This window comes from Mustelus asterias, chromosome 6, assembly GCF_964213995.1.
Source record: "Mustelus asterias chromosome 6, sMusAst1.hap1.1, whole genome shotgun sequence".
Lineage (NCBI taxonomy): Eukaryota > Metazoa > Chordata > Chondrichthyes > Carcharhiniformes > Triakidae > Mustelus > Mustelus asterias.
Genome location: NC_135806.1, coordinates 6819370 through 6843988, shown reverse-complemented (window position 1 = coordinate 6843988; position 24619 = coordinate 6819370). Strand labels below are relative to the sequence as shown.

Below are 24619 nucleotides of genomic sequence, written 5' to 3'. Positions count from 1 at the left end.
CATCGAAGCCAGACTCCCTTCCGAAGCAAACACCAGCACTGCATTACTGATGGATTAAGAATTACAGAACCCAGCATTAATCTTCACTCCAGGATCCACAGTGCTAAGGCACAGGGGACTCTTAATCTGGAAGGAAGTTGTTGGGTGTTTGGTTAGAACTTGTTTGAAATCGCTTTCCGGAATTGTCAGTTATGCAATTAGATACTCATTTTCTTTTGCGGTGTGCTGCCTGCGCCAGAGTGTTGTCTGTGGTAACCCCAGTAACACAGCGCTTGCCCTTAAATTCTAATTTTCGCCTTTCCGGCCAGTGGTATTTCCCCATGCAATTTCCTAGGGGGTGTGGGCTTCCTCGTTTCGGGAGTTTCTCCAGCGTTGGAAAATTACAAAGGGCGGGGGGAGTCAAGGTGACAGCAGCGGCGAGAATTTGGGAGGAACACTGAGCGTTACCGCCCAGCCTGCAGTGTGTGTGTGTGATCAGGAGACAGGGAACTTGGCAAGTGTCCTGTGAATGATGTGGGCGCAGCCTGGGGATTGGAAAGGCACTGAGGGCAACATATTAACCCGGGTGCGGAGCGCATGAAGTGCCTCCGATGAACAAGAATGAGTTTGTTTTCTTTTTGTGATGACTTGGACCAACTAACTCACTGCCAACGTTAACTCAAGTTCACATTTGTTGAAACTGCTGCAGAAACTTTGGATGGAACTTTGCCCTCGTTAATTCGGATCAGGGGAAGTGGATATTTTGTCCCGAGTTTGTTGCACATGGACTGTTTGCTGTTTCTTGTAGAGGTGGATGCACAGTTTAACGTTGAAAGATGTGATGTGAATTCTGCCCCCCTGGTCTCTGTGTGACATGTTGGCTCAATAATTCTTTACATTTTTGCTCTCAGTAGTATTGGTGTGTGTGTGTGTGAGTGTTGGACAATCATGGCAGAGACACTGGAAGTGGGTAAGACTGGTCTTAGCCTGGAAAAGCCACAGGAGGACTCTGGCACTGGGGCAGCGTGTGTTACTGCGGGTGAGGGGGCAGCTTCAGCCAGAGCGGATGAGCCAGATGATTTGGCCAACTACCTGGAGCTCAAGCCCGAAGGGCAGCCTGGGGGCAGCAAGCTGTGCGGCTACCTCAACAAGCTGGGGGGCAAGGGGCCACTGAAGGGCTGCAAGACCCGCTGGTTCGTCTTCGAGCAGAGGACCTGCCACCTGTATTACTTCCGAACAGCCCAGGACTGTAACCCACTGGGCAGCATAGACCTGGCAAAGGCTGTCTTCAACTACAGTCTGGAGGCAGAGGAAGGAACCTTTGAAATCACAACTCCAGAGAAGGAATATACTCTGAAGGTGAGTGTGAAGTTACAGGGGTGACGCTGCTCAGAGCTGGCAGTGATTTAACCATTAACATCGCAAGTTGGGATTCTTAAACAAACGATTCATGTTTGAAGCGTATGTGAGTTTTATTCACATACCCACTCACCGGCTTCCTTACCAACCATGGGTGATCTCTTGGTGAGAATAAATATTTCATTATGAACTAAGCTAAGCCGCAAAGAGTATATTTCTGTCTGTTGTCTGTCTCTGCTTCACCGTCTGCCTCCTTGCCTGTCTGTCTCTGTCTGTTTAGCCGTCTTGGGCCCCTCCACCCGTCTGCTCCCCACCTGCTCATCCCCCATCCCTCTGCAGGCCTATATCCATATAGAACATAGAACATAGAACATTACAGCGCAGAACAGGCCCTTCGGCCCACGATGTTGCACCGACCAGTTAAAAAAAAAACTGTGACCCTCCAACCTAAACCAATTTCTTTTCGTCCATGAACCTATCTACGGATCTCTTAAACGCCCCCAAACTAGGCGCATTTACTACTGATGCTGGCAGGGCATTCCAATCCCTCACCACCCTCTGGGTAAAGAACCTACCCCTGACATCGGTTCTATAACTACCCCCCCTCAATTTAAAGCCATGCCCCCTCGTGCTGGATTTCTCCATCAGAGGAAAAAGGCTATCACTATCCACCCTATCTAAACCTCTAATCATCTTATATGTTTCAATAAGATCCCCTCTTAGCCGCCGCCTTTCCAGCGAAAACAATCCCAAATCCCTCAGCCTCTCCTCATAGGATCTCCCCTCCATACCAGGCAACATCCTGGTAAACCTCCTCTGCACCCTCTCCAAAGCCTCCACATCCTTCCTGTAATGTGGGGACCAGAACTGCACACAGTACTCCAAGTGCGGCCGCACCAGAGTTGTGTACAGTTGCAACATAACGCTACGACTCCTAAATTCAATCCCCCTACCAATAAACGCCAAGACACCATATGCCTTCTTAACAACCTTATCTACTTGATTCCCAACTTTCAGGGATCTATGCACACATACACCTAGATCCCTCTGCTCCTCCACACTATTCAAAGTCCTCCCGTTAGCCCTATACTCAACACATCTGTTATTCCTACCAAAGTGAATTACCTCACACTTCTCCGCATTAAACTCCATCCGCCACCTCTCGGCCCAACTTTGCAACCTGTCTAAGTCTTCCTGCAAACTACGACACCCTTCCTCACTGTCTACCACACCACCGACTTTGGTGTCATCAGCAAATTTGCTAATCCACCCAACTATACCCTCATCCAGATCATTAATAAATATTACAAACAGCAGTGGCCCCAAAACAGATCCCTGAGGTACACCACTTGTAACCGCACTCCATGATGAATATTTACTATCAACCACCACCCTCTGTTTCCTATCCGCTAGCCAATTCCTGATCCAATTTCCTAGATCACCCCCAATCCCATACATCTGCATTTTCTGCAGAAGCCTACCATGGTGAACCTTATCAAACGCCTTACTAAAATCCATATATACCACGTCCACTGCCTTGCCCCCATCCACCTCCTTGGTCACTTTCTCAAAAAACTCAATGTCGCTCTATCGGCCTGTTTCAGTGTGTGTCTCCCCCCCCACTCCCTTCTCTCTCTCTTTTTCTTTCCCTCTCTTTTTCTCTCTCCCTTTCTTTCTCTCTCTCTCTCCTTTCTTTCTTTCTCTTTCTCTCCCTCTTTCTTTCTCTCTTTCTATCCAATGTTGGTAGTTTACAATATGTCTGAAGGACTGAACAATTTGAAACACGAATGTTTGGGATGGGCTTTAGAAACATGTCACATTGTATACTGTTCACCTGCTTTAAGTTTCCATCATTATGACTTACAATATGGAATGATCATCAAGATCATAGAATCCCTATAGTGCAGAACGAGGCCATTTGGCCCATCGAGTCTGCGCCAACCATAATCCCACTCAGGCCCTATCCCCAGAATCCCACTTATTTACCCTGCTAACCCCCAACCAAGATGACTTCTGAAATTCAGTGCAGGTTTAGTAATACTCTGAAAAATTTCCAGTAATTACAAATTTTGCCTTCTAGCAGCAAGGAACTGTGAAGCAATTACTGGCGACTGCTTAACTCGCTAACTTCTGTAAGGCAGTGTAGTGTTTGAAATGAATTATTCAATTCCTTTTTTGTTCCCCTTTTCTTTCTGCCTACCACAAGCAAGTTACAACGTAAACCACACTGGGGAAGTGGAATTATTTAGAAAACAGATAATTTTTATGGGATGGAATAACGTCTTATTTTGAGATGAGGTATAAACTGAAACTAGGGTGACTTATCTACAAGTTTAGTTATCGTTTCCTGAATAAACACGCTGTTTACCAGGTTAATAAAGTGATGCAATAGCCGCATTTTAATTTGCTGTGAGATTTTTTTGTGCACCTAGATTCCGTGTAAAACACTACTGGAAAAGTGAAACCAAAATGACATTTCGAATGAGGTAGAAATGTCCGGGGATGGAAAGCCTCGAGGGGCCTGGGGCGAGAGTGGGAGTGTGGCCTTGAGATAGATGATCAGGCATGATCATACTGAATGGTGGAGCAGGCTCGAAGGGCCGAATGGCCCACTCCTCCTATTTTCGACGTCCCTATTGAGGAAGTGGCCTTTTCCAACTCTCTCCTAATTGCTGAGCTGAGGTTGGCCAACTAGAAAGGTGGCAGGGGCAGTGCTGTTGAGCTTAGAGGATGGAAAAGTTACCTGGGCCACTAAAACATCTTTCTCATGACTAAGATGGAATTGGCTGGGACTGTCAATGGACTGCCTTCCCTTCGGGCAGCAGAATATAAGACAAAAGAACAGGAGATGGCCATTTAGCCCTTCTCATCTCCACCATTCAATAAGGTCATGGCTGACCTTTCACCTCAACTGCTTCCTACACTATTCCCATACTCCTTAATTCCCTTGGCACCCAAACTCTATTGGCCCCTATCCTGAATATATTCAGCAACTGAGCATCCACAGCTTCCTGGGGTAGAGAATTCCAAAGATTCACAACCCTCTTCATTAAAGAAATTTCTTCTCACCTCGGTCCCAAATGGCTGACCCCTTACCCTGAGACTGTGAGCCTGTGTTCTAGATTCCTCAGTAAGAAGTTTAACAACACCAGGTTAAAGTCCAACAGGTTTATTTGGTAGCAAAAGCCACACAAGCTTTCGGAGCTCTAAGCCCCTTCTTCAGGTGAGTGGGAATTCTGTTCACAAACAGAGCATATAAAGACACAGACTCAATTTACATGAATAATGGTTGGAATGCGAATACTTACAACTAATCAAGTCTTTAAGAAACAAAACAATGTGAGTGGAGAGAGCATCAAGACAGGCTAAAAAGATGTGTATTGTCTCCAGACAAGACAGCCAGTGAAACTCTGCAGGTCCACGCAACTGTGGGGGTTACAAATAGTGTGACATGAACCCAATATCCCGGTTGAGGCCGTCCTCGTGTGTGCGGAACTTGGCTATCAGTTTCTGCTCAGCGACTCTGCGCTGTCGTGTGTCGCGAAGGCCGCCTTGGAGAACGCTTACCCGAATATCAGAGGCCGAATGCCCGTGACCGCTGAAGTGCTCCCCAACAGGAAGAGAACAGTCTTGCCTGGTGATTGTCGAGCGGTGTTCATTCATCCGTTGTCACAGCGTCTGCATAGTTTCCCCAATGTACCATGCCTCGGGACATCCTTTCTTGCAGCGTATCAGGTAGACAACGTTGGCCGAATTGCAAGAGTATGTACCGTGTACCTGGTGGATGGTGTTCTCACGTGAGATGATGGCATCTGTGTCGATGATCCGGCACGTCTTGCAGAGGTTGCTGTGGCAGGGTTGTGTGATGTCGTGGTCACTGTTCTCCTGAAGGCTGGGTAGTTTGCTGCGGACAATGGTCTGTTTGAGGTTGTGCGGTTGTTTGAAGGCAAGAAGTGGGGGTGTGGGGATGGCCTTGGCGAGATGTTCGTCTTCATCAATGACATGTTGAAGGCTCCGGAGGAGATGCCGTAGCTTCTCCGCTCCGGGGAAGCACTGGACAACGAAGGGTACTCTGTCCACTGTGTCCCGTGTATCCCGTGCCATCAGACCTTTGAATGGACCTACCTCGTAATAAGTTGATCTTTCCCTACACCCTAGCTATGACTGTAACACTACATTCTGCACTCTTTCCTTCCCTTCTCTATGAACGGTATGCTTTGTCTGTATAGCGCGCAAGAAACAATACTTTTCACTGTATACCAATACCAACATGGCCAACATATCTGGTTCTCTTTCGATCTGTCTCCTCTGTTTCTCAACCCAACAATTTGTTTCCCCCACTTACTCTGTGTGGATCCCCCGTGATCATGGGAACATCACCATCAAATCTTCTCTTCCCGAAGGAGAACCACCTCAGACTCTCCAATCTATCCCTCAGACTGAACCCCTTCGTCCCTAGACCATTCTTGTAACATCTTTCCCGCACTCTGTCTAAAGCCGTCCTATCTTTGTGATGTAAACGCCATCTCTCTGTAACCTGCTCAAGCCCTCAGATAATCTCTGTCATTTTCCAATTCTGCTCTCCTGAGCCCCCGCTTTCTGCCCTCCACCACTGGTGGTCGTGTCTTTAGCTGCCAGAGCCCCAAGCTCTGGAATTCCAGGGTGGCACGGTGGCACAGTGGTTGGCACTGCTGCCTCACAGTGCCAGGGACCTGGGTACAATTCCATGCTTGGGTGACTGTCTGAATGGAGTCTGCACATTCTCCCCCTGTCTGCGTGGGTTTCCTCCCGCAGTCCGAAATATATGTAGGTTAGGTGAATTGGCCATGCTAAATTACCGCTTAGTGCCCAAAGATGTGCAGGTTAATCAGACTGGCCATTGCTAAATTATCCCTTAGTATCCAAAATGTGCAGGTCAGGTGGATTGGCCATGCTAAATTGCCCCTTAGTGCCCAAAGATGTGCAGGTAGGTGGATTGGCCATGCTAAATTGCCCCTTAGTGCCCAAAGATGTGCAGGTCAGGTGGATTGGCCATGCTAAATTGCCCCTTAGTGCCCAAAGATGTGCAGGTCAGGTGGATTGGCCATGCTAAATTGCCCCTTAGTGCCCAAAGATGTGCAGGTAGGTGAATTGGCCATGCTAAATTGCCCCTTAGTGCCCAAAGGTGTGCAGGTTAGTCAGATTGGCCATGCTAAGTTGCCCCTTAGTGCCCAAAGATGTGCAGATTAGGTGGATTCACCATGCTAAATTGCCCCTTTGTGTCCCAAGATGTGTAGGTTAGAGGGATTAGCCATCGTAAATATGTGGGGTTACTGGGTAAGGTGCTCTGTTGGAGAGTTGGTGCAGACTCGATGGGCCAAATGGCATCCCTTCTGCTCTGTCGGGATTCTATGATACCAACAGCCAGGCTACGGTCACAATGAACGAACAGTCAGGTCCCAATACTGGAAAGTACATTCACAAAAGACAGGAAACATCTGCTGTCCTTCAGACAACTGAAATATTTCCCCTTTTGACCAGATTATTTTTGGAACTGTATGTTTTAGTTTTCCAAACTGAGACTTAAATTGAGACATGCTTCATTATTCATGAGGAGAAGGAAAAGCTCAAATTTGCAAGTTGAGATGTGTAATTGGGGCTACTTAATCCTCCAGATGGGGTCCCGTGGGGTTTGCTGCAATGCTGCATGTAACTGGGAGTAAAATTGGGTGATGTATAACACTGCCATTACACTCAGTCCTGACCAGTCCAGTTACTTTCAGACTGGGGCCCTTTTGTGTCGCAAGATGCATAGGTTAGAGGGATGAACCATAGTAAATATGTGGAGTTTCACTTCCAGTTTCTGCCCACACTTGCCCTATTCATGATGAAGCAATGGTGCCAATAGAGATACAAGTCTGAAAGAAGTAACCACAGGCTGAAAGTGAGATCAGGCCCCATCATGATGCTGTGTCAACTGACGGGAATAGTGAACTTGACACAACCTGATGCAACACCTTTACTAGAGCAAACATTTCCAGACATTTCCTGGTGTGTTAACAGGCAGTTTGACACCATGAGAATTAGATCAAAAAGAATGAGGTTTCAAGGGTGTCTTAAAGCACAAGCGAAAGGTGGAGAGGTGAAGGAATAATTTTTTAGACTCACTGAGGTGCAGAGAGGCTATTCGGCCCATCGGGTCTGCACCGACTCTCTGAAAGAGAATCCCACCCAGGCCCTCTTCTCTGCCCTATCCCTGCAACCCCGCGAATTTACCATGACTAATACACATAACCTACACATTGACTTTGGGTGGGATTTTCCGGCCTCGGGTCGAGCGAGGCCTGTCGCTTGTCTCTTCTCTCCACACCCACTCCAACTTACAAAATACACCCAGCACAGAAACAGGCCATTCAGTCCAAGTTCCATGTGACCTCCCTCACACTTCTCTTCATCTCAACCCCCATCAACCTAACCGTCTATTCATAAGAACATAAGAACTAGGAGCAGGAGTAGGCCATCTGGCCCCTCGAGCCTGCTCCGCCATTCAATAAGATCATGGCTGATCTTTTCGTGGACTCAGCTCCACTTACCCGCCCGCTCACCATTATCTTTAAGATTACCCTTGTGTAACTGCCTAGCATTGCCATCAATGCAGAAAAGCTTTACGACAGCGATTCCAGGGATGAGGCACTTCAGTTACGTGGATGGATTGGAGGAGCTAGGATTGTTCTTCCTACAGAAGAGAATGTTGAGAGGAGATCTGCTGAAAATCATGAGAGTTCCAGGCAGAGTGGGTAGCGATATACTGTTCCCCTTGCTGGACGGGTCGAGAACGAGAGGACACTGATTTGAGATGAGAACCAAACACGAGATGAGGGAAAAATCTTTTTGTACACGGCGAGTGGTTAGGATCAGGAGTACATTGTCCATGTGTGTGATGGAGGCAGATCCAATCTTAGCTTTTGAAGGGGACATAGATAGGCACTTGAAGGGAAAGGATTTGCAGAATTGTTGGGAAAGGGCAGATCTGAGAAACGAGCTGAGTTACTTTTGCAGGGAGCTGGCATGAACAACATGGCCTCCTCCTGTGCTGTACTTATCTACACTATTCACCTCAACCCTCCCATGTTTTTGATTCGATTTATTATTGTCACATGTATTAGTATACAGTGAAAAGTATTGTTTCTTGCGCACTATACAGACAAAGCATACCGTTCATAGAGAAGGAAAGGAGAGAGTGCAGAACGTAGTGTTAAAGTCGGGTGTAGAGAAAGATCAACTTAATATATGATAGTCCGTTCAAACGTCTGATGGCAGCAGGGAAGGAGATGTTCTAGAGTTGGTTGGTACGTGATCTCAGACTTGTGTACCTTTTCCCTGATGAAAGAAGGTGGAAGAGAGAATGTCCGGGATACGTGGTGTCCTTAATTATGCTGGCTGTTTTTCCGAAGGCAGTGGGAAGTGTAGACAGAGTCAATGGATGGGAGGCTGGTTTGCGTGATGGACTGGGCCACATTCACAATCTTTTGTAGTTTCTTGCGGTCTTGGACAGAGCAGGAGTCGTACCAAGCTGTGATACAACCAGAAAGAATGCTTTCTATGGTGTTTCTGTAAAAGCAGATTATGGTGAATCTCAGCAGCAGCTGAGACAAGGCAGTGGTGAAAACAGTGCTCAACTTGCTGAGCTTTGCATTGTAGAGCCAGTGTGTGTGTAATTGAAAGCAGTAAGGAAAACTAGGAACAATTAACTCTGCTATCCATGTCCTGACTGGCACCAAATCCCATTCACCCATTACCCATGTTGTCATTAAGAAGTCTCACAACATCAGACTAAAATCCAACAGGTTTATTTGGAATCACAAGCTTTTGGAGTGCTGCTCCTTCATCAGGTGAGTCACCTGATGAAGGAGCAGCACTCCAAAAGCTTGTGATTCCAAATAAACCTGTTGGGCTTTAACCTGGTGTTGTGAGGCTTCTTGCTGTGCCCACCCCGGTCCAACGCCGGCAACCCCACATCATGTTTTCGTTGACCTGTATCCTTGTCTGCAATGACTCAAGTTTAGCATTCTTCCCCTTGTGTAACATAGGAAATAGAAGGAGGAAAGTTTACTTATTAGTGTCACAAGTAGGCTTACATTAACACTGCAATGCAGTTACTGTGAAAATCCCCTAGTCGCTACACTCTGGCGCCCGTTCGGGTACACTGAGGGAGAATTTAGCATGGTCAATGCACCCTAACCAGCACGTCTTTCGGACTGAGTAGGCTATTCGGCCCTTCGAGCCTGCTCCACCATTCATTATGATCATGGCCGATCATCCAACTCAATATCCTGATCCCTCCTTCCCCCCCATGTCCCTTGATCTCTTTAGTGTCAAGAGCCACATCCGATTTCTTCTTGAAATCAGACAACTTTTGGCCTCGACTACTTTTCTGTGGTAGTGAATTCCACTCATTCGCCACCCTCTGGGTGAAGAAATTTCTCTTCACCTCGGTTTCAAAATGTTTCCCCTTATCCTCAAACTATCTACAAATCCCTCTGTAGCTTCATCCCCTCACTAACTGTCTCTCGGTTCCCAGCTGTCAGTTCTCTGCGCTTCTCCAACTCTGTCCTCTTGTGAACTTCTGATTCTCATCGCTGAACCATTTGGTGGCAGTGTTTTGATTTGCCCAGGTCTCACGTTTTGGAATAGCCTCCCTAAATCTCTTCATCCCTCTACCTCTCCGTCCTCCTCAAAAATCCTCCTCACCACATATCGTTTTTGACCTAATATCTTATGACTCGGTGACAAATTCTTGCTGTTGGAACCTTGTAAAGCTAAAAAAAAGGTAAAATATGAAAGCGTTTATGGTTAAAGTTTATTTATTAGTGTCACAAGTAGGTCTACATTAACACTGCATTGAAGTTACTGTGAAAATCCCCTAGTCGCCACACTCCAGCGCCTGTTTGGGTAAACTGAGGGAGAATTTATCATGGCCTAACCAGCACGTCTTTCGGAGTGTGGGAGGAAACTGGGACACCCGGAGGAAACCCACACAGACACGAGGAGGACGTGCAGACTCCGCACAGGCAGTCACCCGAGCCGGGAATTGAACCCAGGTCCCTGGCGCTGTGCGGCAGCAGTGCTAACCGCTGTGCCGCCGTGCTGCCCAGAGACGCAGTTGATTTGGGTGAGACAGATCTGAAGTTAAGGGATTTGGGAATAAATATGTTCTTTTTGCCTTTTATGAGAAGAATTAATTTGTTTTCAGGCAAAAAATTGTCAAGTCATGATGTACTGGTTACAGAAGTTACAGCAAAAACGCTGGGAGCATGGTGAGGAGCAGAACCATCTCCTTATAGACAACCCCAACATCTCCACTGAACATCCTGAGTTACTACCAGCCCTCAGCAGAGAAGGTATGTCCATCTTTACCAGACTGGAATGCTCCAAAACGTAACCTAAAATTGAATGCAGAGTGTTAAGTGCTACGTTTTGATAGGAAGGACAAGGAGAGGCAGTATAAAATAAAGGGTTCTGAAGAGGGTGTAGGACCAGAGGGACCCTAGAGGTATATCTGTACAAATCATTGAAGGTGTCAGGGTAAGTTGAGAAAGTGGTTGATAAGGTATACCGGATCCTGGGTTTATTCCAAATCTCTTCCCGCACCTCGTGGTGAACTAAGGCAGACTTTCACATTCTGATGACTTACACAGCTTTGAGAGAACATAGCCTTTGGCAGACGTCACGAGGAATGAGGGTGAGCTGGTATTTCTGACTCTGGCACATGGCTCAGCTGCCACGTCAGCCTTGGGTTGCCAACTCTGGTTGGACACATTCCTGGAGGTTTGATCATGTGACCTCCCGCCCGCAGCAGTCCCTTCGAATCAAACGGCCTCTTTGTTTTCTCTCCCTTTGCCAAGAATTTGAAAACAATGAACTGGGTTCGAAAAGGAAATTGGACGGGCACTTGAGGGAAAGAAACTTGCAGATTTACAGAATCATCACAGCACAGAAACAGGCCATTTGGCCCATTGAGTTTGCACTGGCTCTCTGAGCAATTCACTAAGTGTCGTTCGCCATTCATCTCCCTATAACCCTGCATGTTTTCCCTTTTAAGATAACAAGCTGATTCCTTCTTGAATGCTTTGATTGAACCTGCCTCCACCACACTCTCAGCCAGTGCATTCCAAACCCTGAAACGCTTGCTAAGTGATAATAATCTTTCCGCATGTCACTATTTTGCTTCTTTTGCCAGTTATCTTGAATCGGTGCCCTCTTGTTCTCAATCCTTTCATGAGTGGGAACAGTTTCTCTCTGTGGAGACCCCTTGTGATTTCTGAAAGGCGGGGATCAAGCGAGGGATTGAGACTGAGTGGACTGCTCTACAGAGAGCTGGCATGGGACACTTTGGGCCAAAAGGCTTCCTGTCTTTGTCTGGGGTTCATACACGCGCTGTTTTTCCCTTTGGGGAATAGTGGGGAGGTGGCGGAAGGATTCCTGAGCTTATTATCAGCCCTTTGAACGCATTGAAAGCTCCTTCCGTGGTCAACAAGTCCCATCATTGGACTTGAACCCAGAGCTTCTGGTCCAGATGTGGGGTGCTACCCACTGTGCCACAAGACCTCCTGATTTGGGATTTCCATTTGATGATGTTGGGTTCTTTGATGCGAAGGGTGGCACGATGGCACAGTGGTTAGCACTGCTGCCTCTCAGCGCCAGGAACTCACGCTCAATTCCGGCCTTGGGTGACTGTCAGTGTGGAGTTTGAACGTTCTCCCCGTGTCTGCATGGGTTTCCTCCGGGTGCTCCGGTTTCCTCCCACAGCCCAAAAATGTGCGGGTTAGGTGGATTGGCCGTGCTAAATTGCACCTAAGTGTCAGCGGGATTAGCTAGGGTAAATACATGGGGTTACAGGGATAAGAAAATGGGGCATGTCCTCTCTCTGTTCGACCCCAAAAAACCCCACACATTTCCCATGGCTAATTCTTCTAACCTACACACCTTTGGACACTAAGGGGCAATTTAGCATGGGCAATCCACCTAATCTGCATATCTTTGGAGCGTGGGAGGAAACCGGAGCAGCCAGAGGAAACCCACGCAGATACGGGGAGAATGTGCAGACTCCACACATTCACCCAAGGCTGAAATTGAACTTGGGTCCGAGGCACTGTGAGGCAATAGTGATAACCACTGTGCCACCATGCCGGCCCATGTGGTCACTTTAACTAGGCATCTCCACATCGTCACTTTAACTGCCAGGTTGGCTTTTGGTTTTTGGTAAGATTTTCAGCAGCCAGTGGGAGTCTGTCATTAATGAATGGCAACACCAGGTTAAAGTCCAACAGGTTTATTTGGTAGCAAAAGCCACACAAGCTTTCGGAGCCCCAAGCCCCTTCTTCAGGTGAGTGGCACCTGTAGAAGGGGCTTGGGGCTCCGAAAGCTTGTGTGGCTTTTGCTACCAAATAAACCTGTTGGACTTTAACCTGATGTTGGTAAACTTCTTACTGTGTTTACCCCAGTCCAACGCCAGCATCTCCACATCATTAATGAATGGGACAGTCCTTCGCTGCACCACCAAAGGAGGCATTGCAGGAAATTAAAGGGGGTGAGGGGCGCTACCCTTCTCACAGAGAGGTCACAACCTAATGATGGAGACCAAACTGGATAATGAGAGAACTTTAACCGGTCCATGGGCAGAATTTTGGGTCATAGAGTCATAGAGGTTTACAGCATGGAAACGTGCTCTTCGGCCCAACTTGTCCATGCCGTTCTTTTGTTTAACCACTAAGCTAGTCCCAATTGTCCGCATTTGGTCCACCTCACTCTATACCCATCTTACCCATGTAATTGTCCAAATGCTTTTTAAAAGACAAAATTGTACCCGCCGCTACTACTACCTCTGGCAGCTTGTTCCAGATACTTACTACCCTCTGTTTGAAGAAATTACCCCTCTGGACCCTTTTGTATCTCTCCCCTCTCACCTTAAACCTATGCCCTCTAGTTTTAGACTTCCCTACCTTTGGGAAAAGATGTTGACTATCTAGCTGATCTATGCCCCTCATTATTTTATAAACCTCTATAAGATCACCCCTAAGTCTCCTACGCTCCAGAGAAAAAAGTCCCAGTCTATCCAGCCTCTCCTTATAACTCAAACCATCAAGTCACAGTAGCATCCTAGTAAATCTTTTCTGCACGCTTTCTCGTTCAATAACATCCTCTCTATAATAGGGTGACCAGAACTGTACACAGTATTCCTAGTATGGCCTTACCAATGTCTTAGTGACCACCTGGGGTCTGTTTCCCAGGAGATAACTTAACTCCAAAATCTGACTTGAAAACCAGTTTGAAAAGCCTGGCCACTTTGGTCCACTAATCTCCAAAATCTGTGATTGCAATACAGACGATAAACAGGAAAGAAATGTTCCTTTATTTGAAGTATTGGAGGATAACAGTTCTGATTCAGTCACGAGGGTGTGTGGTCCAAGGTAATGATCCATTGAGGGGGTTCATGTATTAGAAATCACAGGGGGTCTTGTGGCATAGTGGGTAGCATCCCTACATCTGGACCAGATGCACTGGGTTCAAGTCCAATGAAAAGACTTGTTGGCCATGAAAGGAGCATTCAATGCAGTTTAGTGGGCTCAGGAATCCTTCCACTGTCTCTCTGACTATTCCCCAAGGGAAAAACAGTGTGTGTGTGAAGATACGCTAAACAAAACTGTATTAGAAACACATATTCTACTGCATGCCAGCTGTCCTTTGTAAGCTTGAGGGAATCATCTTTACCCAATTGTCTACTTTAAGACAAGAAACTGCAAACTCCAGGTTTTGGGAGAGGGTTATGTTATGGTGCTGTGGGTGTTCCACAATCTGCCCTTTTTCCCAGTGGTAAGATATATCGAGTCATCCTGGCGTGCTTCAATGGGATGCAGGAAGAGACAACACTTCAAAAATAACACTACTAAAAAATAACTTCTTATCGCACCTTTCACAACCTCAGAATGTCCCAAAGCACTTGATAGCCAATGATGTACTTTTGAAATGTACTCAGTGTAGGAAACACGGCAGCCAATTTGCGGACAGCAAGCTCCTCCCACAAATAACAATGTGTGAACGGCCAGATAATCTGCTTTCAAAGCTGCTAAATCTTTGGCCAGGACACTGGGAAAAACTCCCCTGTTTTTGAAGATAGTTAAAGGTAAACTCGCCATAGTCCCAGATGACCATAGGCTGTGACTGGTGGTGATTTTAACCTGAGGGTCACCACACCTCAGACGAGGGGCAAGCTTGAGAAGACGGGGCCTTCATGAATAACCTCAGCCGGTGCGAGAATCGAATCCACGCTGTTGGCGTCGCTCGACATCACTAACCAGCTGTCCAGCCAACTGAGCTAAACCGACTGAAGATAATAACGATGGAGTATTTGGCATTCACCTGAGGAAGCTGACAAGAATCTCCGGTGGCACAGTGGTTAGTACTGCTGCTTCGTAGTTCCAAGGACCCGGGTTCGATTTCCAGCTTGGGTCACTGGCTCTGTGGAGTCTGCACGTTCTCCCCGTGTCTGCGTGTGTTTCCTCCGGGTGCTGTGGTTTCCTCCCACAGTCCGAAAGACGTGGTGGTTAGACGCATTGGCCGTGCTAAATTCTCCTTCAGTGTACCCGAACAGGTGCCGGAGCATGACGACTAGGGGATTTTCACAGTAACTTCATTGCAGTGTTAATGTAGGCCTACTTGTGATGCTAATAAATAAACTTTAATATCTCCTCTGAATGACAGTGCAGTATTCCCTCAGTACTGCACTGAGAACATTGGCCTAGATTCTTTTCTCCAGTCTCCACAGTGGAACTTGAACCCACAACCTTCAGGCTCAAGACTGCTACCCACTGAACCCCAGCAGACACTGCATCCATTTGAACCATATTTGGGCATAGCTAGTTTGTCTTAACATGCCTGTTATTGTTAAAGTTGCGTGAGATTTGCTTAGAAGCCAGTATGAAACTCACAGTATCAAGCCTGTCGATCCTGTTCTTCCATCCTGGAAGGGATGGTGAGTCAGAATACTGGAAGTCACATCCTATTTGCTGACTGACTTCATCTGTAATTTGATGTGGCTTTCTTTGCCAGAAGCTGATATCATGTAATTTTACCAAGAGACATAAAACTTAACCTTCTGTTTTCCGCATGATGTGCAACTCAAATACATGTCAGGAGATATTTGTATCTGCAACTTAGGACATGTCTTAATCATTGCAATAGATAGCGTACACACACACACACACACACACGAGTTGCCGCCGTGGGTCTGTCTATATGTGACTGAACAGACTGTTTCTTGACCTGCGGATCTTTGGGCACATGAGGCAGAATGTCCCATGAGATTGGGGCGGCACGGTGGCACAGTGGTTAGCACTGCTGCCTCACAGCGCCAGGGACCCGGTTCGATTCTGACCTCGGGTCACTGTCTGTGTGGAGTTTGCACATTCTCCCTGTGTCCGCGTGGGTTTCCTCCGGGTGCTCCGGTTTCCTCCCACACTCCAAAGATGTGCGGGTTAGGTTGATTGGCCATGCTAAATTGTCCATTAGTATCAGGGGGATCAGCAGGGTAGATAGGTGGGGTTAAGGGAGTGGGGCCTGGGGTGGGATTGTGGTCGGTGCAGACTCGATGGGCCGAATGGCCTCCTTCTGCCCTGAAGGGATTCTATGATTCTATGAAATTGGGATCCAGAGCGCAGCATTTGCTTCCTTTTCTTTCTGTCCCTGCCACCGTTACGGGATTTGGGATCAAAGCACAAGGCCGCTTGATGGACAAGTTGTCACCATTTTGAATGAGCAAGCTTCCCACTATTGTGCAGGAATAATGACCCTGGAGCTGCAGGGGATTTGTGACAGTGTTCTCTTTTCTTTCGTTGCCAGATTCTGTCAATGGGCGTTTTAACAATTTTACTTTTTCTAAGGGTTGAGTGAAGTTTTCCCAGAATGTTCAGTCTGTGGCTGATGTCCACAGCCTTCACTTAGCCCAGAGAGATGACAAATCCATCTGTGCAAAACCACACTCTCGATGCTAAATAGCTGTAAGCCCGCCTGCCAAGTCTTTGCATTGTGTCTTAGCAACAATTGAGTGAACACACTGAGTATTGACATCACTATTGCCCAATGAGTTGTATTCTGTCAGTCAGTGAGCTGGAGGTACGGCGGGACCTGGAACAAGACTCGCAGCAAACGGTTTATTAGTCACAAGTAAGCTTACATTCATTCACACTGCAATGAAGTTACTGTGAAAATCCCCTCGTCGCCACACTCTTCTCCGCCTGTTACACTGAGGGAGAATTTATCATAGCCAATCCACCTAACCAGCATGTCTTTTGGACTGTGGGAGGAAACCGGAGCGCCCAAAGGAAACCCACACAGACACGGAGAGAAATGCAAACTCCGCACTGACGGTGACCCAAGCCAGGAATCGAACCTGGGTCCCTGGTGCTTTGAGGCAGCAGTGCTAATCACTGTGCCCTATCTTACAGCAAACAAAATCCATTTTACTCAGCAGTCTCTTTCTAAACAGCTCACAACACAAACAGTCCAGAGTCTAAACGGAGACTCTACGGACTACAGCAGTCTCCCGATAAAAGCAGGATTTCTTCTCCAGCAGGAAAGCAGTGAGTGGAGGATAGTAACATCATCACATTCCATAGGTAAAATCAATCCTAGTCACGCACAGCATAGTGCTTGGAGACTTGATGGACGAGCGAATTAGACAACATCTCCACCATGGATGGGACTTGTGCTGCTACCCACAATACTCAGTTAAAAGGAATTCTCATTGGGTTGACAAACCCAATGGGCAGCACGGTGGCACAGTGGTCAGCACTGCTGCCTCACAGCACTAGGGACCCAGCTTTGATTCCAGCCTCGGGTCACTGTCTGTGCAGAGTCCTCCCATCCTCCCCGTGTCTGCGTGGGTTTCCTCCCACAGTCCAAAGATGTGCGGGTTAGGTGGATTGGCCATTGCCCCCGAGTGTCAGGGGGACTAGCTCTGGTAAATGCATGGCGTTATGGAGATAGGGCCTGGGTGGGATTGTGGTTGGTGCAGACTCGATGGGCTGAATGGCCTTCGTCTGCACTGTAGGATTCTATGATTCTATGACAAATGAACTTGAGTTTGACGTCTCTGGAATTGTGAAGTCTTTGTGCCTCTAAGTATGTATTTGATTGGCAGCTCTAATTCTGTTTGAGACAAGCACTTGAATTCCTATTTGTTTTTTGATCAAGCTTCAAAGTGTTTTGGGAATATATCTGCATTGCTTCAATCCAGCTGTCCTTCCAAAGCCATCAGGAAGTGCAAGATAGCCAGGACAAACCATCGGAGATTTGTGTGCGACCGGGAGATGTAAAATTGCCTTTTCCTAGTCCAGAAAGAATAGTTATGATAAGACAATTACTGTTTTCCTGTTCCCTTCTCTGCTGATTATATGGCTTCCTTTCAAAAGAAAAGTATACAGGATCTTGCACTGTATCAACAGAAGCTTAGACTACAAAAACAAGCAGGAAATGCTGAATATTTATAGCTGTAGCAGGAGTACTTTGGCCAATTAGGGTGGCACAGTGGTTAGCACTGCTGCCTCACAGCGCCAGGGACATGGGTTCAATTCTGGCCTCGGGTCACTGTCTGTGCGGAGTTTGCACATTCTCCCTGTGTCTGCGTGGGTTTCCTCCGGGTGCTCCGGTTTCCTCCCACACTGCAAAGATGTGAGGGTTGGGTTGATTGGCCATGCTAAATTGCCCCTTAGTGTCAGGGGGATTAGCAGGGTAAAAGAGGGTTATGGGAAAAGGGCCCTGAGTGGGATTGTGGTCGGCACAGATTTGATGGGCTGAATGGCCTCCTCCTGTACTGTAGGGATTCTGTGATTCTAATTCGAGGCACCAAGGGTGGATGTCAAGCCTTGGTGAGATTTACCGTAATTTTACTTTATTCATTCATGGCAAGTGACCACCCCAGCAGTTATTGCCCATCCCTAATTGCCCTTGAGAAGGTGGTGGTGAGCTGCCTTCTTGAACCGCTGCAATCCCCATGGTGTAAATACACCTGCAGTGCTGTTAGGGAGGGAGTTCCAGGATTTTAACCCAGTGACAATGAAGGAACAGCTGATATATTCCCAAGTCAAGATGGTGAATGGAACATAAATACTAGTATGGGTTGATTGGGCAGAAATGCCTGTATAATCCTCGATGACATTGTTCCTTGCCAGTGTGCATCAACAAACGTTGGCTGATCACGAGCTACACGTTGATTTTAAGGAGATTATCGAGTCATTGATGGTGTAAAATTCCTGCCTTCATGCGATTTGGATTATGGGATATTTGTGCAAAATTTGGTTTGAAAGGTGGCAGCCAGGCCCTGGGTTTCAGCGAGTGGGTGCTGGACGTGGTCAACACTGCTGACAAGCCGGTCACTTCTTCACACTTTCTGTTAACGAGGGAAACAAAACATTCTCACTTTCCTCAGAGCAGACGGACGAATTCTTGGATCCTGTGAAAACGCCCACCGGTCACGTGGGAGTGGAGGCAGCTTCTCTACCAATCATGCTGCAACCAACCACCCTGTATAACATCTCCCTCAAGCACCTGGGAACAGAAATCCAGTAAGTGTTTGCCGTTGCATTACTTTTCACAGCGTGTGGATTGGGGGGGATAAGAAGGAGTCACAGCGAGCTGTAGTGGCCTGGAACACGCTGTCTTGGAAGGATGGTGGAAACAGATTCGGTTGCAACTTTCAAAAAGAGAATTGGCTACAGGAGCGAGAGAGTTAAGTCACCATAGATAGATTGGAGAAGTGGGCAACACAGAGGCCCAGTGGTTAGCACTGCTGCCTCGCAGCGCCAGGGTCCCAGATTTGATTCCCGGTTTGGATCACTGTCTGTGTGGTGTTTGCACATTCTCCCCGTGTCTGCGTGGGTTTCCTCCGGGTGCTCTGGTTTCCTCCCACAGTCCAAAGATGTGCGGGTGAGATGGATTGGCCATGCTAAATTGTCACTTAGTGTCAGGGGGACTAGCAGGGGAAATACATGGGACTACGGGGATAGGGGCTGGTTGGGATTGTGGTCGGTGCAGACCTGATGGGCCGAATGGCCTCCTTCTGCACTGTAGGGATTCTATGACTGTTTTCCGTGGCGAGGTGAAGATTAGGAGGCGATTTGATACTGGTGTTCAAAATCACAAAGGGAGGGTCGCGATGGAATAAAAACTGTTCCCATTGGCGGAAGGATTGAGAATGGGAGGGCACAGATTTAAGGTAATTGGTAAATGAAGCAATGAAGACACGAAGAGAAAGTGTTTTCACTCAGCGAGTGGTTAGGGTTTGGATTGCGCTGCTTGGGAGTTTAGCTTTCAAGAGAGAATAGGATTATTTTCTGAGAAGGAAGATTGTGAGAGGGTTACGAGGAGATGGCAGGGGAATGGCGCTGGGTGAATTACTCAATTGGAGAACCAGGGCAGATATGGGGGGTGGGGTTAGGGGAGCGGGGTGGGGGGTGTGTGAATGGCCTCCTGTGCTTGTAACCATTCTGTGAAAAGAGAGTTGGTTGAACACTTGGACAAGGGAAAATTGGCAGGGCTCTGGGGAAAGAACATTTGTGGAGTGGGACTAATTGGATGGCACTTTCAAAGACCTAGAACAAGTACAATGGGCTGAACGGCCTCGTTCTGTACTGAATAATGAAATGTCATTTGGTATTTATTTCATTGACTCCCACTGGAGATTTCATTGTTCAAAGGAGCACTGCCCTTCTGAAAAACATTTATTACCCCTGCCCCTTTGCAAGCACCAACCTCCTGTTCAAAATGTTTCCAGTGGCTCTTGACTTTGTTACTCAAATGGGTCCAGATGGCAGCGGGCACTGGCAGCTCGTCATCTGTGTGAGGAAGGTAATCAACCAGTTGAACTGACCCTGCATTCACAGGATGTGGCAATGCTGATGTTTCCTCGATGGCCTTGAAAAAGATGGGGGAGAGCAGCCATCACCTTGACCTTGGAATAGCTCCCTAGGCAGAGGCAGTTAGGAGTGAACCACGTTGGATCTGGAGTCAGGCTTCCCTAAAGGATGTTGGTAAAGCGGAATGGGCTTTTAACAACAATCTCACCCTCACTTAATGTGTGTGTATTTAAATTCTCGGCCTTTTGGTTAAGATCAAGTGTAGTATGGTCGGCAGCCCATGGTCGGCCGCACTTGGTTGAGGTCATTAGGTTACACTGAGGCTTCATATGTTTCATATGAAGCAATTTTTAAAAGCGGCATCTCGGCCTTTTGGCTAAGATGCAAATGAGCTCAAGTCTTGGAGGAGGAACCTCCCCCTTCCCCAATCAGCTTGGCTCATGTAGATCAGGCCCAGGACAGGGTGGTTTGGTCGCTCGCCCTGTCTTGTCAGCCTGGATCTGAAATGTCTCAACTTGTTGAGACTCTGAATTGGATTTGATTGAATTGGAAAAGTATTAATAAAATGGAATTCAAATGAGCATCTCTGGATCACGAGTCCTATAACTTGATTTGATTTATTATTGTCACATGTATTAGTATACAGTAAAAAGTATTGTTCCTTTCGTGTTATAAAGGTAAAGCATACTGTTCATAGAGAAGGAAAGGAGAGAGTGTAGAATGTAGTGTTACAGTCATAGCTAGGGTGTAGAGAAAGATCAGCTTAATGCGAGGTAGGTCCATTCAAAAGTCTGACAGCAGCAGGGAAGAAGCTGTTCTTGAGTCAGTTGGTATGTAACCTAAGGCTTTTGATTCTTTTTTCCCGACGGAAGAAGCTGGAAGAGAGAATGTCCGGGTTGCGTGGGGTACTTAATTATGCTGGCTGCTTTTAAGAACATAAGAACATAAGAAATAGGAGCAGGAGTAGGCCATCTAGCCCCTTGAGCCTGCCCCGCCATTCAATAAGATCCTGGCTGATCTGAAGTGGATCAGTTCCACTTACCCGCCTGATCCCTATAACCCTAATTCCCTTATCGATCAGGAATCCATCTATCCGTGATTTAAACATATTCAACGAGGTAGCCTCCACCACTTCAGCGGGCAGAGAATTCCAGAGATTCACCACCCTCTGTGAGAAGAAGTTCCTCCTCAACTCTGTCCTAAACTGATCCCCCTTTATTTTGAGGCTGTGCCCTCTAGTTCTAGCTTCCTTTCTAAGTGGAAAGAATCTCTCCACCTCTACCCTATCCAGCCCCTTCATTATCTTATAGGTCTCTATAAGATCCCCCCTCAGCCTTCTAAATTCCAACGAGTACAAACCCAATCTGCTCAGTCTCTCCTCATAATCAACACCCCTCATCTCTGGTATCAACCTGGTGAACCTTCTCTGCACTCCCTCCAAGGCCAATATATCCTTCCACAAATAATAATAATTTCCGAGGCAGTGGGAAGTGTAGACAGAATTGATGGATGGGAGGCTGGTTTGCGTGATGGATTGGGCTACATTCACGACCCTTTTGTAGTTTATTGTGGTCTTGGGTAGAGCAGGAGCCATACCAAGCTGTGATACAACCAGAAAGGATGCTTTCTATGGCGCATCTGTAAAAGTTGGTGAGAGTCGTAGCTGACATGCCAAATTTCCTTAGTCTTCTGAGAAAGTAGAGGCATTGGTGGGGCTTTCTTAACTATAGTGTCGGCGTGGGGGGGACCAGTGACATAACCAATTTGCGACCATGCCCTAGTGTGTGCACATACGAATGTTTAAGAAGGATTTACTGAATTAGGGGATGGAGTGGGAAATTTGATTCTTTATTTCTTTAGTTCAGGAGAAATGTCTTTACCCAGAGAGTGGGGAGATTGTGGAACTCACTACCGCAGGGAGTGGACAAGGTGAATACCACAAATACAGTTAAGGGGGACGAACATATGAGGGAGAAAGGAATGGAAGGTTGTGCTGATGGGGTGAAGTAGGAAGTGAGGGGGCCTGCGTGAAGCATTAACCGGCTGGGCCAAATGGCCTAATTTTTGTGCTGTAGTTACTATGACAATCGTTTTGACACTCCCATTTAAAGTGGAAAATCCCTAAGCAAATTTAAACTGAATGGAATAGAGTACAACAGAGGAGGCAGGGAGACGGTGGCATAGTGATGTTGTTGGTGGACTGATAATCCAGAGACCCAGGGTAACGCTCTGGAGACCCGGGTTCGAATCCCACCATGACAGATGGTGAGATTTGAATTCAATAAAAATCTGGGATTAGAAGCCTAATGATGATCATGAATTGATTGTCATAAAAACCCATCTAGTTCACTAATTTCCTGTAGGGAAGGAAATCTGCCATCCTTACCCATCCTTACCCAGTGTAACGACTTTAATCAGGCAGTTGAGGTGGGCCAGTTTGAATATAAACCATCAAAGGATGTCCTTGATTAAGGACCAAATTGATGTTTGTTGCTGTGCTATGTTGTTTGTACTATTATATTAAAAATGGCATGTTTTTTTGTTGATACTGTGTTATGTCAGGTGTTATCTTTATAATTTATTATTGTTGGTATTTTGAAAGTGTGATGTATCTTTGTATTTGTAAACTGTTTGATAAGTAAAAGGAGTGGGCCAAATTGATGGGCCAATCAGGGAGCCTCTTGCTTTGTACCTAACCAGGCGTGTCAGTTCCTCTGGGACTCCGAGTGTGGACTGCGAACTGAAAGTACTCGGTATGCTGTTGTCAGACTTGTAAATAAAGTGATTTTGGTGAAGCGACTTCTGCCTCCGAGGACTTATCACACCCAGTCTGGCCTACATGTGATTCCAGATCCACAGCAATGTGGTTAACGCTTCACCGCCCTCTGAAAAGGCCCAGCGAGCCACTCAGTTCAAGGGCAATTATGGGTGGGCAACAAATGGTGGCCTTGCCAGAAACACCCACATCCCAGGAATTAATTGAAAGAAAGAACTCAAACTCGGGATGGGGTTTTCTGGGTTTTTGGTCTCACCGAAAGCCCACGACATTTGTGTGCTCTCTCCCCCCACTGCCCCCCCCCCCCCCCCCCCCCCCCCACCCCAACCCCCGCGATGAGTTTTCCCATGGTGGGGTCAGAAAATGCCAGCCTTGGAAATATTTTTAAAGTATTTTAAACTTGTGCGGAATTGGCATAAAACAACTTACAACACCCACAAATCACAGATAGCCTTGTGACTTAACTGGCAGTTTGTTTTGACAAAGTGCATAGAATCCCTACAGTGCAGAAGAAGGCCATTTAGTCCATCGAGTCTACACTGACCACAATCCCACCCAGATCCTATCCCCATAACCCCACATATTTACCCTCTCAATCCCTCTGACACTAGGGGTAATTTAACATGGCCAATCAACCTAACCCCTAAATCTTTGGACTGTGGGAGCACCCGGAGGGGATCCACGCAGACAGGGGGAGAACATACAGACTCCGCACAGTCACCCGAGGCCGGAATTGAAACCAGGTCCCTGGCACTGTGAGGCAGCAGTGCTAACCACTGTGCCACCGTGCCGTGCATCTTTGATGGATTGTCAGATTAGATTCATTTCCATGCTGCATTTTGAATCCCTTGTGTTTGTTAGATAGCGGATATGCTGCAATCTCCTTATCTCACTGAATGCTCTTTGTCTGTTGCTTATCTGTCCCATTCCCCAAAACAGGAATTTTGGTTCCAAGACAGTGTTTCAGTTCTCCGGAAGCAGGGCGCTAAGGGAAAGCAGGACATGCTTTGAGGGGCCTAACGACACTAATGAGGAGCTACCGCAGGCCAAAGGCGGCAATCCAGCAGGTAGGGCCTCACCCGCACACAGCGGGAGCACTCCCACATAAAAAAATCAAAAACAAATTCCTTTATATTTCCAAAACTAGCTGAGCCCCTCCTGCCAAAGAATTACAAGTCTTTGTGACTCATTGATTTATCTGTCTTGGGCGGCAGAAGGCATGTGACACACCTTTTTGGAAGGAATTTACCTGGGAAATACCAGCTCGTGAACAACCTATCACCACGGGTGTGTGGTTTTCTATGTAAAGAGTTCAAAACACTTCACTCGGAAATAGATTTGTACAGCATTTAAGGCAGCAAATAATCACTTAACCTCTGGGCTAAAAATTAATAGCTTGCCCAAGAGTCACTGTTGTTAGATCACTAAGGACCTGAGGCCAAGGCTGGCATTGGGAATGGCTTGTGACAGAAACACTGTGGGACCAGGGTTTTCCGATGGGCCTACTGCAGATTTTGTTTGCCAGAGCCTGCGATTGCTGATAGTTTACAAATTGAATTACTTGCCTTTAATTTCTCGGTTAGGCATTTTCTTTTTTCTAATTGAACTATTGAAT

The 24619-nt window shown here is 47.0% G+C and overlaps 1 protein-coding gene across 4 annotated transcripts in view; it reads left to right on the top strand.

Moving 5' to 3' along the window:
- Nucleotides 1-434: 434 nt before the first annotated feature.
- Nucleotides 435-24619, top strand: part of tbc1d2 (TBC1 domain family, member 2) — a 63456-nt gene continuing 39271 nt past the window's right edge. The window contains exons 1-4 of one of the 4 annotated variants that reach the window (XM_078213958.1): nt 435-1338; nt 10571-10718; nt 18803-18938; nt 23944-24071. In XM_078213958.1, coding sequence (XP_078070084.1) covers nt 928-1338; nt 10571-10718; nt 18803-18938; nt 23944-24071 — 823 coding nt within the window. In that variant the 5' untranslated portion in view covers nt 435-927. Of the gene's footprint in view, nt 1339-10570; nt 10719-18802; nt 18939-23943; nt 24072-24619 lie in introns of those variants that run through there. The other 3 variants (XM_078213961.1, XM_078213960.1, XM_078213962.1) reach the window with 3 other exon arrangements.